Source organism: Cebidichthys violaceus, unplaced genomic scaffold (assembly GCF_023349555.1).
Source record: "Cebidichthys violaceus isolate CVI_PGR_0920_01 unplaced genomic scaffold, fCebVio1.0.p SCAF_22, whole genome shotgun sequence".
NCBI classification, from domain to species: domain Eukaryota; kingdom Metazoa; phylum Chordata; class Actinopteri; order Perciformes; family Stichaeidae; genus Cebidichthys; species Cebidichthys violaceus.
Window position 1 is genome coordinate 410,292 of NW_027176395.1, and position 12,777 is coordinate 423,068.

At 49.8% G+C, this 12,777-nt stretch overlaps 1 protein-coding gene across 1 annotated transcript in view; it reads left to right on the plus strand.

The window, feature by feature from the left end:
• The first annotated feature begins 72 nt into the window (after positions 1 to 72).
• Positions 73 to 12,777, plus strand: part of LOC137877934 (nesprin-1-like) — a 60,494-nt gene continuing 47,789 nt past the window's right edge. Inside the window, exons 1-21 of the mRNA XM_068718123.1 lie at positions 73 to 3,821; positions 3,921 to 4,055; positions 5,081 to 5,274; positions 5,625 to 5,703; positions 5,843 to 5,943; positions 6,052 to 6,172; positions 6,689 to 6,979; positions 7,123 to 7,718; positions 7,942 to 8,097; positions 8,342 to 8,492; positions 8,632 to 8,790; positions 8,970 to 9,137; positions 9,292 to 9,393; positions 9,495 to 9,695; positions 10,146 to 10,353; positions 10,476 to 10,588; positions 10,671 to 10,873; positions 10,995 to 11,102; positions 11,386 to 11,665; positions 11,927 to 12,256; positions 12,363 to 12,692. Of these exons, the coding sequence (XP_068574224.1) occupies positions 75 to 3,821; positions 3,921 to 4,055; positions 5,081 to 5,274; positions 5,625 to 5,703; positions 5,843 to 5,943; positions 6,052 to 6,172; positions 6,689 to 6,979; positions 7,123 to 7,718; positions 7,942 to 8,097; positions 8,342 to 8,492; positions 8,632 to 8,790; positions 8,970 to 9,137; positions 9,292 to 9,393; positions 9,495 to 9,695; positions 10,146 to 10,353; positions 10,476 to 10,588; positions 10,671 to 10,873; positions 10,995 to 11,102; positions 11,386 to 11,665; positions 11,927 to 12,256; positions 12,363 to 12,692 (7,773 nt within the window). The 5' untranslated portion in view covers positions 73 to 74. The remainder of the gene's footprint in view (positions 3,822 to 3,920; positions 4,056 to 5,080; positions 5,275 to 5,624; positions 5,704 to 5,842; positions 5,944 to 6,051; positions 6,173 to 6,688; positions 6,980 to 7,122; positions 7,719 to 7,941; positions 8,098 to 8,341; positions 8,493 to 8,631; positions 8,791 to 8,969; positions 9,138 to 9,291; positions 9,394 to 9,494; positions 9,696 to 10,145; positions 10,354 to 10,475; positions 10,589 to 10,670; positions 10,874 to 10,994; positions 11,103 to 11,385; positions 11,666 to 11,926; positions 12,257 to 12,362; positions 12,693 to 12,777) is intronic.

The window sequence follows — 12,777 nt, forward strand, 5'->3', positions numbered from 1 at the left end:
CGCATATTATTATAGTATAATGCAAATGTCAGCTTTTCTAATGTGAGTGATTTCAATTCCAGGAAGCTGTAGGCATGCTGAGCAGCCTGGGAGCCAGGAGAGACAGAAGCAGAAGCCCTCCAGAAGGGTCCCCTCCATCAAAAGTCTTTAAACAGGCTAAAGATCAGCCTCAACATCTGAGACAGTCAGACTCAGTCAGACAGACAACCCAGCAGCCCGATGCAAAGCTGGTTCAGTCTCGTGGAACCTTCGTGCCAAAGATAGTGATGCAGGAATACAAAAAGGTGACTTCTCCTCCAATGCCATATACCTACGCACAGGCTGTGATGCAGACCAGGACAAAATCGCCACCAGAAGGCCAGGTTCAGGCCTGGATAGAGACCACTGGAAAACAACAGCAGCAGACTCAGGAACAGGGATTGATTCAGCAGCAAGAGCAACTTGACAGACAGAAGGAAAAGGAGCTGCACCAACCGCAACCAGTGCACCAGCAGGGGTCAATGCAAACACAACCGCAGAAGCAGGAACAACAACAAGAAGTGGTGGCGCAGCAACAGCAGGTAGAAATGCATCAATACCAAGTTCAACAGCAGGTGGTAACAGACAGACAAACATCTGAGTCCCAAGAGCAGACTTCACTTCAACAACCACCTGTAAAGAAACCGCATCTTAGCTCCCAGGAGCTCCAAAGCAGAAAGACTCAGGCGATAAAGAACCGGCCCTGGCTTCAGAAGCCAGCCTCAGGAGAGCATAAAACTCCAGAACAGGGTTCTACTCAGGAACCAATTCAGAGTAGACAGACTCAGCCACAGTCAGACAGAGAAACAGCAGTTCAGGTTGTTCCACAGCATACAGCAGCTGCCAGGCCACAGCCTGAGGAACATGCAAAGGTTACTGAGCAGCCGCAACAACAGCTACGAGATCAACCAAAACAAACACAGCCTCCACATCTAGAGCAGCCGCAGCAACAGAAGCAACAACGAAAAGAGAAGCCTCAGCAACAAAAACAACCACAGCAGCAAAAACATCAGGAACAGTTGCTTCAGCAACAGGAAAAACAACCACAGCCTACTGTAAGACAGGCTCAACCAGATTCAGACACCAAGGCTAAATCCCAGACCGTAACTATGGCTCAGCCTCACCCACCAACAAAAGCCCAAAATCAGTCACAACCCCAAACGATGGTTCAGTCTGAACCTCAGACAATGGTACAAATGCAGGTGCAGTCTACAAGTGTGTCCCACACTACCACAGATGGTCAGCAACCACTGAAGTCCAAGTCTCAAACCGCAGTGAGCCAGGGTCAGTCACAGACACAAGTTCTTCCACAGTCCCATGGCCCCATGAAGCCACAGTCAACGACCAAGCCACCGACACAACAACAGCTCCAGCACCAGGTTCAGACTCAGTCCGAAACATGTGTCCCAGCTGGACCTCAGCCATCTTTGCAGCCACAGGGTCTAGCCCATGGCCCAGCTATAGCTCAAGTGCAGACATGGGCTCAAGTCAGACCTTCTTCACCTATGCAGGCTCCACTGCAGGGCCAAATTCAGCCTCCAGTGCCATCCCACATTCAGCTTCGTAGTCATCCACAGTCATGGGCCCCTGTCAGGACGCCGTCCCCTAAGCCACCAACACATGGCCATATTCAAACCCATCCTCAGTCCGTGGCCCAGTCTCAAATTCATCCTCAGTCCATGGCCCCGTCTCAAATCCGTCCTCAGCCCATGGCCCAGTCTCAAATCCATCCTCAGCCCATGGCCCAGTCTCAAATCCATCCTCAGTCCGTGGCAAAGTCTCAAATCCATCCTCAGTCCGTGGCCCAGTCTCAAATCCATCCTCAGTCCGTGGCCCAGTCTCAAATCCATCCTCAGTCCGTGGCCCATCCTCAAACCCATCCTCAGTCCATGACCCATCCTCAAACCCATCCTCAGTCCGTGACCCATCCTCAGTCTATGACCCATCCTCAAACCCATCCTCAGTCCATGACCCATCCTCAGTCTATGACCCATCCTCAAACCCATCCTCAGTCCATGACCCATCCTCAAACCCATCCTCAGTCCATGACCCATCCTCAAACCCATCCTCAGTCCATGACCCATCCTCAAACCCATCCTCAGTCCATGACCCACCCTCAAACCCATCCTCAGTCCATGACCCATCCTCAAACCCATGCTCAGCCAATGGCCCAATCAAGTCACTCCAACATCCAGCACCCAGCCCATATTTCCCAGGGCCAAATCCATGCTTGGACTCAAGTTAGAACCCCATCCCCAATGTCTGTCCAGCATCCGCAGGCTACAGCACAACCTCCTCTTTACTCCCAAGGTTACCCCCAGAGTCAGTCCCCATCCCAGCAGTGGACACCCAGACCTGAGCCACAAAACCAAGCCATTGCCCAGCAGAGGCATCCAAGTCCTCAACCATACCCTCAGCAAATGGGCCAAGCTCCACAGTCTCAGGCTTATCCAACAGTTCAAGCTCTGCCGCAGTGGCCTCAAGCTGGGCCCCAGCAAGGACCTCAGGTTGGGCCCTCCGGGTATTCTCAAATGGGGCCATCATATCCTCAGCCTCAAATGCAAACACAAACCCAACCCTGGGCTCAAACACAACCTCAAATTAGAGCCCAGAGTTCCATGCAACCACAATCTCAGATGAGTGCTCATAATGTGTTTCATATGCAGACGCAACAAGGTCAAGTTCAGCAACAGACTTGGGTTCAGGCACCGCCTCAACTTCAGCCCCAGCCTTATCCCCAGCCTCAATCTCAGCATTATTCACAGATTCAGCATCAAACTCAGCGTCACCCTCAGATGCAAGCTCAAATACCTCCTCAATCACAACCACCTAATCAAGCCCATCCTCACCTTCCTTCTCAGCCTCAGCTCCAACCCCAGCTGCAGGCACAGTCCCAAACACGCATCCAGACGCAGTCATCGGCGCAAGTAAAGCCCCAGGCCCAGACTCAGCAGCCTCAGCTCAATCTTCAGTTCCAGCAGCCGCCTCCACAACCCAAACATCAGGCCCAGAAGATTCAGTCACCAACTCAACCAAAAGTTGAAGCACTTTCACAACCCAAACCTCTGGCCCAGTTGGCACCACAACAAGGGTTTCAATCTCAAACTCAGTCTAAGGTCCAGTCACCAACCCAACCCAAGGCTGAATCACTGCCGCAACCATTACCTGAGCCCCAGGTGCCACCTCAACCCATGGCTCAGTCACCGATCAAGGCTGAATCACCACCACAACCCAAACCACAGGCCCAAACAGTACCACTACCCGAAGCTCAATTACCGACCCAACCCAAGGCCCAATCACCACCACAGATCCAAACGGCACCGCTACCCGAAGCTCAGTCTTCAACTCAACCCAAGGCCCAATCAGTGCCACAACCCAAACCGCAGGCACAGTTCCTACCACAGCCCCATCAGGCTCAATCGCCGCCACCACCAGCCAAAAGCCAAACTGCACCACAATCTACGGCTCAATCACCCCCACAGGCCAGATCTCAGACCCAACCCCTTTCACAGTCAAAACCACAGTCTTCTCTGCAACCCAAACCTCAACAGCCCCAAACTGTTCTCCTCTCCCAGGTCAATGTGCTGTCTCAGTCCCTGGCCGAGTCACCAGACCTGTGCATCAAACCTCCGCCCCTGGCCCAGGCGCCCCCCCAGACCTACACAGAGGCTTACACTAAGGCCCAGGCCTTGGCCAGAAATGGCTTTGAGGAGGCCAAGCACTGTCTGCAGGAGCACATCCTGGAAACCATTAACGTTTTCAAAGACAAGTGCGTGTCGGCCGAGCAAGCGTCAGTGAAAGAGGTAAATGTAAAATCCAAATCGATGTAACGCTCAGAGGTGGGTTCATCTTTCTTGGGGGAAAAAGAAGGTTTCAATTATACGTATGCCTTTCCCCCTCAGGAGACTCTGAAGACCCTGGACCCAGAGCTGCTAGAGGAGTTCTTGAGAGCAGCCAAGGGCATGGAGGCCTTTTGTACCCCCTCACAGCTCAGGGACATGGAGTTCTTCACCCAGTCTGTCCGGACACAGTGGGAGGTAGGACACGCTCGCTCACTGTGGTTGTTGTTAATGTGTAGGACTTTAATTATTGTTAATAGGGAATCGTCCGCTAGTTTTAATGAGGCGTTATCGTGTTCTTTGAGGTTCAAATACAGTTGCTTGTGCATGTGAATTATAAATGTACTAAAGCTGTTGCGACATATTCTGCCTGTCAGCTTTCGATATGAATAAAGCATTCATATGATTAATATTGTATCGAGTAATATGTTCTAACATGTCATGTGGTTTTTGTGAATTCACTTTATTTCATCTCCCAGGCTGTGAGAGCCGAGATCTCAGGCTTTTTGCAACAAAAACGCTTTGAAGTAACAAGGAAAGACTTTAACAAAGCTGCCCTGCAGTGTGAGATGCACTTAAGCTCCCGCTTAGAAACCCAAGTGCAGGTAGCTAAACTACTGGAGCCGTTCTCTTGGAAAGGTGGTGCTTTGGTGGATGGGAGTGCAGCCACTTTATCTGCTCTGCTTAACTAACCCTCTTCCCTCCGTCTTCTTTTGTATGCCTCCGAGGAGACTCTGCCAATGGGACTCGGTAATTTGCGATCCATCACTCTGGTTGCTCTTTTAAGGGAGTGCTGTTTTTGTAGTGCCCTGAAACCCTATTCAGTATCTTCATTTTATTGAAAACATACACAACATAAACAACTAAATTAACTCATTTAGATTGAATTCAGTTATATGCTACATAGCAAGTTCAGTATAGAGTGAATCCCATGTTCAGTTGAAGATGAAAACAGCATTCTTTTATTTGTTGTGCAGTACATCTGTGGGCCGCTGTCATCTGGGGGTTGACTTCTGTGTTGCAGTTTGTCTGTTAAGCTGTCAAAACTGTCATAATAGATGATGTGAAAATGTCAAGTCTGTTCAGATTTTAGTTAAAAAAAAAAGAAAAAAACAAAATATTTTCCTAAGTTTAAGTACGTTTGAATGGCTGAACTCATCTGGCTTTGAATCCAGTTATTAGCCTGTTTACTTACTGTTTTGGCTCCGTCGACGTTCCCCCAGGCTTGTTTCTCAGCGGAGGGGAGCTTTGCCCAGGCAGGGCAGCACCTCGAGGCCTTGAAAGAGCTGTGTGACACCCTGAGCCCTGAGGACGCTCACCGCCTGGCCCAGACTCAGCTGAGGGAGTGTGAGACGAGGCTGGCTGCCATCCAGCGGCAGTTCAGCGGAGATCAAGAAGCACCACTCCCTGATTCTAGGTGATATATCACAAGTGTGAAATGCAATCTTCTACACAGCAGAGACAGCAAGTCAATTCTTCTTTTACTGAAGCGTATCCTTGATTTACCTTTGTGTGTACTCATCTCATGGACAGATGTTATACTTGCCCTAATAAAAAGTCTGAATATGAAGATAAAATGATCTGTTAAACATGAGATGAAGGTGGGTCATTCTTTCTCTACATACTCATCTGTCATTTTAGATTTGTGGGTCATGAAGTCCTTCAAACTTCATAAGCCAAACATGCCAAAGCAACTTGTGGATGTTTAAGGACAGATGCTGTGTTATGCAGCAGTTAGAAGTTATCATCCTCATATCTGTCTCACAGGATTCCTGTTGCCTTCAGTGAGGATCTGACACAAAAGGAGCCTCCGAGACCAAGTGACAAACCTCAGGCCTCAGCTGAGGTATGATTCACTCCCATTGAAACTTTGTTCTCCCTATGTTGAACTCTACGGTTTCCAGACCATGCAAACGTTACGGACGTCCACTGATCCCTCCCAGAGGTGTGCGATAACAGAACACATGCTCTCACTGTTTCTACAGGTGGTTCCAGTGACAGTGAAGACAGTTGTTGTGGAGAGGAGGGAGGTTGAAAAGCAGACGTCTGTGGAAGAAGAAGTCACCAAAAAGGAGACTTTAGAAAGGTAGACTGGATTCACTAGTCTAGGCTTTGATAAGATAACAGAAACTGTAAGACGGTCGTTCTATTCGGTCATTTGCAACTCCTGTTTGTTTGTTTTAACTTCTTCCAGATATGAGAATTGTAAGAGGTCCCTGCAAGCCCAACTGGCTAAAAATGAGCAGAGCATCGAGGACGTCCCCTCTGACTCCGTGTCTCTGAAAGGCCTCCACACACGGCTCCAGGAAATACAGGTACAGCATCAAAACCAGACACAGACCGTAGACTGCGTAAGAGAGTTAGCCAATCGTGACGTCACCCATTGGTTGGTTGGCTAACGTTTTGAAGCCTAGAGTTAGACGGTCGCCATCTTGTTTTTTTTATACTTGAACAAGAGGGTGGAGCTGGAGAAAAGCAAGGCCCGATGGGGACAGGTATGATTTAGCCCCGCCCCTAAATCATCCCTGCTTTATGGTGTGTTTGACTCTAAATGTTCCATAATGTACTAAATGAACATCATGCTGTATTGAAGAAGACTGTAAACTAGAGATTGAGACCATAAACTCATGTTTACAATGTTTACTGAGGGAATAAATCAACAGAGAAGTAGAGTCATTTTAGACTAGACTTCTATACAACCAGAGGAGTCGCCCCCTGGTGGACACTAGAGAGAAGTAGAGTCATTTTAGACTAGACTTCTATACAATGAAAAGTAGGTTTTGCCCCTCGTGACATGACAGTAATCTCGAGTTAAACTCCCTCTTTCCCAGTTCTTGAGGCAGGAGACAGAGTCTCTGTGGTCTGACTATGCAAACCAGTGCTCCCAGTTGAGCGGCACCGCCGGTCTGGAGCAGGACAAGGCGGAGCTGCAGGAGCAGTGGCGCGGCCAGCAGTCCAAACTTCAGAGGAGGGGCAGCTCGCTGGGCGCCGCCCTCAGGCAGATCGACTCCACCGAGAACCACATGGTGGACTTCACAGACCGCCTGGACCGCTACCTGAGGCAGCCCAAAGACATCACTGCCTTCACACTGGCCAACACCAACATCCTGAAAGACATCAAGGTACTCCATCAGCCGTGGATGCTTTTGCAGAAACAGACACAGAACCTGTGAAAATGGCAGAATCTTTTTTGGAAACAACTAGAGTTCATTGACTTAATGCTTAATTCTCATCTCATACTACACTTTGTCTCCTTTTGCAACAGGAGCTGGACGACAACATCCAGAGCGAGCTGGACCAGCTGTCCCGTCTAGACCCTGAATCCAGCGATCTGGACCCCAGAGACTGCCTCCCTCTGTCCCGTGAGGTGGAGACTCACAGAGCCAGCCTGGATCAGCTTCGACAGCAGGTCCGGAAGAGTGAGGCAGCCGCGCGCGCCCTCGACCGCTTCCTCATGTCCTTGCGTACTGTGGACGAAGACGTCTCCGGGGTCCAAGGCGCCCCCTGCAGCGACACTGTGGTGCTGCAGGACTGCCGCTCCAAGCTGGCTCTGATCAGGCAGAGCATCGACAGTCTGAAAGAAAAGGCGCCTCAGCTGGACGCGCTCCTGCAGGGGGCCAGGCTGACGGTCACCAGGGACGGCGTCCCGGCCTCCTGCCTGGACATGGTGACGGCGCTGCTGGGGAGGCTGGAGGAGGCGGATGGTGGGCTGGCCAGTCAGCAGAAGGGCCTCAAGAAGGAGACGCAGAGCAGGTCGCTGGGCCTGAGGAAGAGGACGCTGCTGGGGGAGCTGAGGAAGCTGCAGGAAACCGTCGAGACGAAAGGCCTGAAGGAGCCCACCATACCTGCTGTGCACCACAGGTGTGTGTTGTGTTTCTTCACGCTGATGCAACAACTCTTAAGCTTTCATCGTTGGTTGTAATTAGAGATGCACTGATCATTGCATTCATTTCAGTTTATTGTGTGAGAGGTTGCACTGTGAACCTGAGTTGGATCAAACGTAGAGTATACATTTAAAAGAGCAGAAAGAGATTTACTATTCCTAAAATGATCTCTCTGATAATAATCCTGTGATATCGTCCAGGCTTCGTGCCCTGTCAGATTTGGAGGGTCAGCTGCAGGCCCAGCACACAGAGCTCCAGAACCTCCGGGAACTTCAAGAGAAGCAGGGAGGAGGAGAGGAGCCTCTCCAGGAGCTGGAGACTCAGTGGAAGGACACCCAGAGAGCTTTTTTTGACAGGTGAGTAACAGCTCGAGTGACTTAACGAATTGTGTACAAATAGATTAAGCTATAAGGAATAAGCCACTGGTACTGTGAACACTGTAACGGGTCATGGATGTCTGATATCAGCTAGTAGGATATTTATCTGTGTAAGCTGTTCTTACACGTCCGTTTAGATGAATGTCGACGGCTGACTGAGTCTGTCCGACAGCAGGCGAGACTTCACTGAAAAGTCACTTCTGTTCTTTTCTTCCTCTGGCAGCAAGAAGCAGTGCAACGTCCTGCTGGAGCTTCTGAAGAAGTTCCAGAGCTGCGGCAGTCAGCTGAGCAACACCATGCAGAAAGCGGAGCAGACGATCGGCGATCACACTTCCTACTTGAGCAAGGACAACCTGCAGAGGAGCATTACCAGGGTTAGTACACTTCGTGTGCTGTGGATAGGATCCACGCAAGAGTGGATAAGTGGTCTCTGGACAGATAGACCAGTAGATGGCAGACACATTGTGAAATGAGCTCAGTCACGGCGTGCTTAGGTACACTCTGTGTTCACAGGTCGGTGATGTTAAGGAGGCGCTCGGTGGTGTCGGGGAGCACGTGGAGGAGATGAGGGGAGTTTGCAGACAGCTGCAGTCCCAACTGAAGATGTTCCCAGACTGCAGCGAGACTCCCTTTGAAGCCGAGACTGACACACTCATGGACAACTGGCTGGATGTAAGCGTCTACGTGTCTCCTGTCCCTACAAATGAGATGGGAAAGAAATGCAGAGTCTACTTTTAGGTCGAGCAGGAAAGAAGCTAGATCAGAGAAGGATTTGTAGCTTTTGATTCTGCAGAATTGAAAATATAGTTGCTACAATAATCACCACCAAATGTTTTTCGGTGGTCTCGCAGGTGACGGAGAAGACAGACGCCTACATGGACAACCTGAAGGTGGGGCTGGAGCTGTGGGAGAAGCAGCTCATGCTGGGCGGAGAGGTGGACGGCTGGGCGGGAGCCAAGCTCTCCCTGTTCGCAGAGGGCCATCCCTTCCACAACGAGCAGCAAGTTCTCGCCATGAGGGTAAGGCTCCACCGCTAGCATGAGCAACCTCCCAAAAACAGGGTGTCTGCGTCAGTGGTTTAGACGGACGAGATGAATAAGGATTCATTTCTCCCATACGTGTGATCAATGTGTAGAAGATGAGACTTACACCGAACCTTTCTTTGCTTCGTAGGACGAGATCCAAGTCAATGAGGAGAACGTTGATCATTTCCACAAGAAGTCTGTGGAGATCCAGGAGATGCTGCAGAGTCCCGAATCCCCACTGGAGCTGCAGGTGAGTCTGAACATCGCTTCTGTCATTTCTTATGGTTGATGTCCACATCCAAAGCTCACAGGTTACTGTGTTCTCGCTGTGTCTCACAATGTGTTAATTAGGTGATGGAAACCCAGCTGAGGAAGAGGATGGAGCAGGTGAAGGAGCTGTTTGCCGACTGCACCGACGTCTTCGAGGAGCTGGTGGCCGTGAAGAAACACCTGGCCGAGAAGATAGAGGAGTGCCAGTCGGCTGTGGAGAGCATCCAGTGCGCCGTCGGCAAAGTCGATGCCTCACAAGCAGAGTTCAAGGAGCAGATCCAGGTACACAGCTGTTGTGACACTCCTGTGATTCTACTAAATATGCACATTTAGCCATAACCACGTGGTTATGACAGAATTTCTATAGTAAATGTATCAAACTTGTATTGAGATATGAAAATACAAATAAAGGATGTTATTCAGAAAAGTAAATGAAAATGTTCTTTAAATAAGTTTTGAGCTTATTTTATTGCACCTTTCAGGTCCGTTCAAATACAATATGGAGGACATTAAATATCACGTTATTAAATATATAGAAATAATGAAATATATAGAAATTAACGATATTGCGACTGTACTGAATATTGGTGCTTTCACAAAATATTTACAAAATGAGATGAGATTAATCGACAAAGTAATGTGGATATAATGACTATTATTAATAATAATAAAACAGATAAATAGCAGGATTTGACTGTAACACTGACACACGGTTCCATCTGTCGTCCTCAGTGTGTGTGTGACGACCTGAAGGCTCAGGAGGAGGAGGCCGAGGCTGTTCTGAAGGAGGTCGCGCTGGTTTCCAGCGTGGCCAGTCCTCAGGTGCTGGAGACGCTGTCGGTGGACTGCGGCAGGCTGAAGGAGGCCGTGTCCCGCGCCAGGGACATGATCCGCCTGAAGAGAGAGGAGCGGGACAAAGGCCTGCTCAAGGTCATCCAAGGTTGGTGTGGAGTTTGTGTCTCCTGTGTGAGTGACGTGACGATGACAGAGGCACAACTACAGGGGAGCAGTCTTCCAAGATCCAAGATATACAACATTGAATATTGTGTCATGTTTCTGCAGATGAAAGGCAGTCGTTTGAGGAGTGGTTCCAGGACTTGCAGCTGTCCGTCAACGAGTGCTTTGAGTCTCCTGAGAGCAGAGCGGACGTGGAATCATCGCTGCAGAGACTCGCTGTGAGTGGAGGTCATACGTTTGACGGCTAGATAGACGGTTGGATGGTGAACGGGTCCTCACAGTTCCTCTCGTGTCCGTCAGGGTTTCTTAAAGTCCAAGGATCCAGAGAGACGTCTGGACCAGCTGAAGGACCAGCTGCAGAGAGGCGGCCAGCAGGTTCCTCCGCAGCGGCTCTCCGAGTTCACCGACTGGGTGAAGGAGCAGCAGAGGGAGGTGGGAACATTCAGAACGCACTGCCACAACAGGCAGAAACAAATGGAGCCGCTCCTCAGTGACTTGAACAGGTAATCGCTTCTTCGGTGGAGAAAATGAAGATTTAAAAGTGTAAAAATCTTCCGTTTTGAGCAGGAATCTGACAAACGGCGACGGACTCTTTTTTTTGCACCTGTGTCTTTTGTTCTCTAGTCTGCAGAAGCAACACGATAGCTTCCGTGAGTGGCTGCAGAACAAAGAGAAACTGTCTGTGGAGTCGCACAAAGTCAAGCTTCTTCTCAAAGACCTTCAGGATGAGAGGTGACCGTTCGCTCTGACTCTGAACTCTCAGATCTGATCATCAAAACGTAGATATTTCACAGATAAAATAGCAGTAAATGTTCTGTACTTATGAATAGAATCAACAGATGCAACAATATATTCAACTTAAATCAGGAAAAATAGGATGAAATGCAAAATGTGCAGCTTGTAAAACATTGTCATCGTCTTTTTATGTCTCCTTGTGTTTGTATATCTTGTCTAAATGTCTTTATGTCACACTTTGCCCGTTGTTGTTGTTGAAACCCTGTCTTCCACGCGACAGCGGCCGAGCCGAGAGCCTCGGTGACCTCTTGGCGTCGGTGCGCAGACAGGGCGTCCGAGCCGAAAGCCTCCTGAAGGACGGAGATAACTTGATTCAGCGCTACAGAAACCTGGAGAGCCGGCTGCAGAAGCAAGCAGACGCCCAGAGCGCGCTGGAGGGGGAGTGTGACAAGTTTCACAGCCAGGCCAAGAGCACCAGGACCTGGATGACTGACCTCGTCGGACCCCTCGCCTCCCCAGGCAGAGGCGCTCAGACAGAGGAGATGAAACACAAAGCACAGGTGAGAGAAAGTCACCTGGAAACATGAATGCGTTTAGTCCTTTTTAGAACATGGGGTAGTGGTGCACTTCAGCCTCTTGTGGTCAAACATAAGTACTACAACAACAAACGCTGCACTAAACACAGACAGGATTAGGATGTCTGCTTTAGAAGCCTCATCCTCTGAGGACCATGAAGAGTTGTGTTGAGATGTTTCAGTCAACAGACTGATATGTGTACTTCCACTAGCCTCATCGTTCTTTCTCTTCTGTTTTGTCACCAGGCCATCCTGAACTCCAAACCCGAGGGAGACTCTAAAGTGAATGACCTGAGAAGACAAAGTGAAAGTCTGTGTGAGCGGGAGGACCTGGAGAAGAGCAGGAAACAGGAAGTTCAACGGTCGCTCAAAGAAACGGAGGAGCAGTGGAGGACGGCTCTGCAGACGGCTGAGGAGAATCTCACCAAGGCGGAGACACAAGTCCTCTTAGACAAAGACGTGGACGCCGTCAAAACCCAGAACGAAGCTCTCCAGTCCTGGATTAGAGACCAGGAGCTGAACGTGCAGTCGCTTGGTGGTTGCATGCAAACTGAAGAAAAGCTCCAGATTGCACAAGTAAGTTTAAAAAGTGCATCAGATGGTGAAGTGTGCGGTGGGTTGTGATGTTTAGATCATCTTATGAAGGCCACGGTTATTCTACAACAATGTCTGTTCTCTTCAGGCTGCTCTGAGCTCCAAACCTGATGGAGATTCAAAGCTCCAGGATCTGCAGCGACGATGCCAGAGTCTGTGCGACGACCGGGGCTTGGACGAGAGCAAGAGACGAGAGCTTCAGGACGCAGTCGGGCAGACGGAGGAGCGGTGGGGGAAAGTGTTGCAGGCCGCCGAGGAGGGTCTCAGCGGGGCGGAGACCGAAGCTGCAGCTGAAACGGACTTTGACGCTTTCAAAGCCCAAAGTGAAAGCGTCCAGTCGTGGATCAGAGAGCGGAGGCAGAAGCTGTTGTCCCTCGGTAGTCACATGCCGTTTGACGAACGGCTACAAATCACACAGGTGAGTTTACAAGTCAGGGTGTACAAAATATCTTCCATCCTGTTTGACTAACCATCTAGCAGCGTTGGCCGTTGACGAGAGCAAC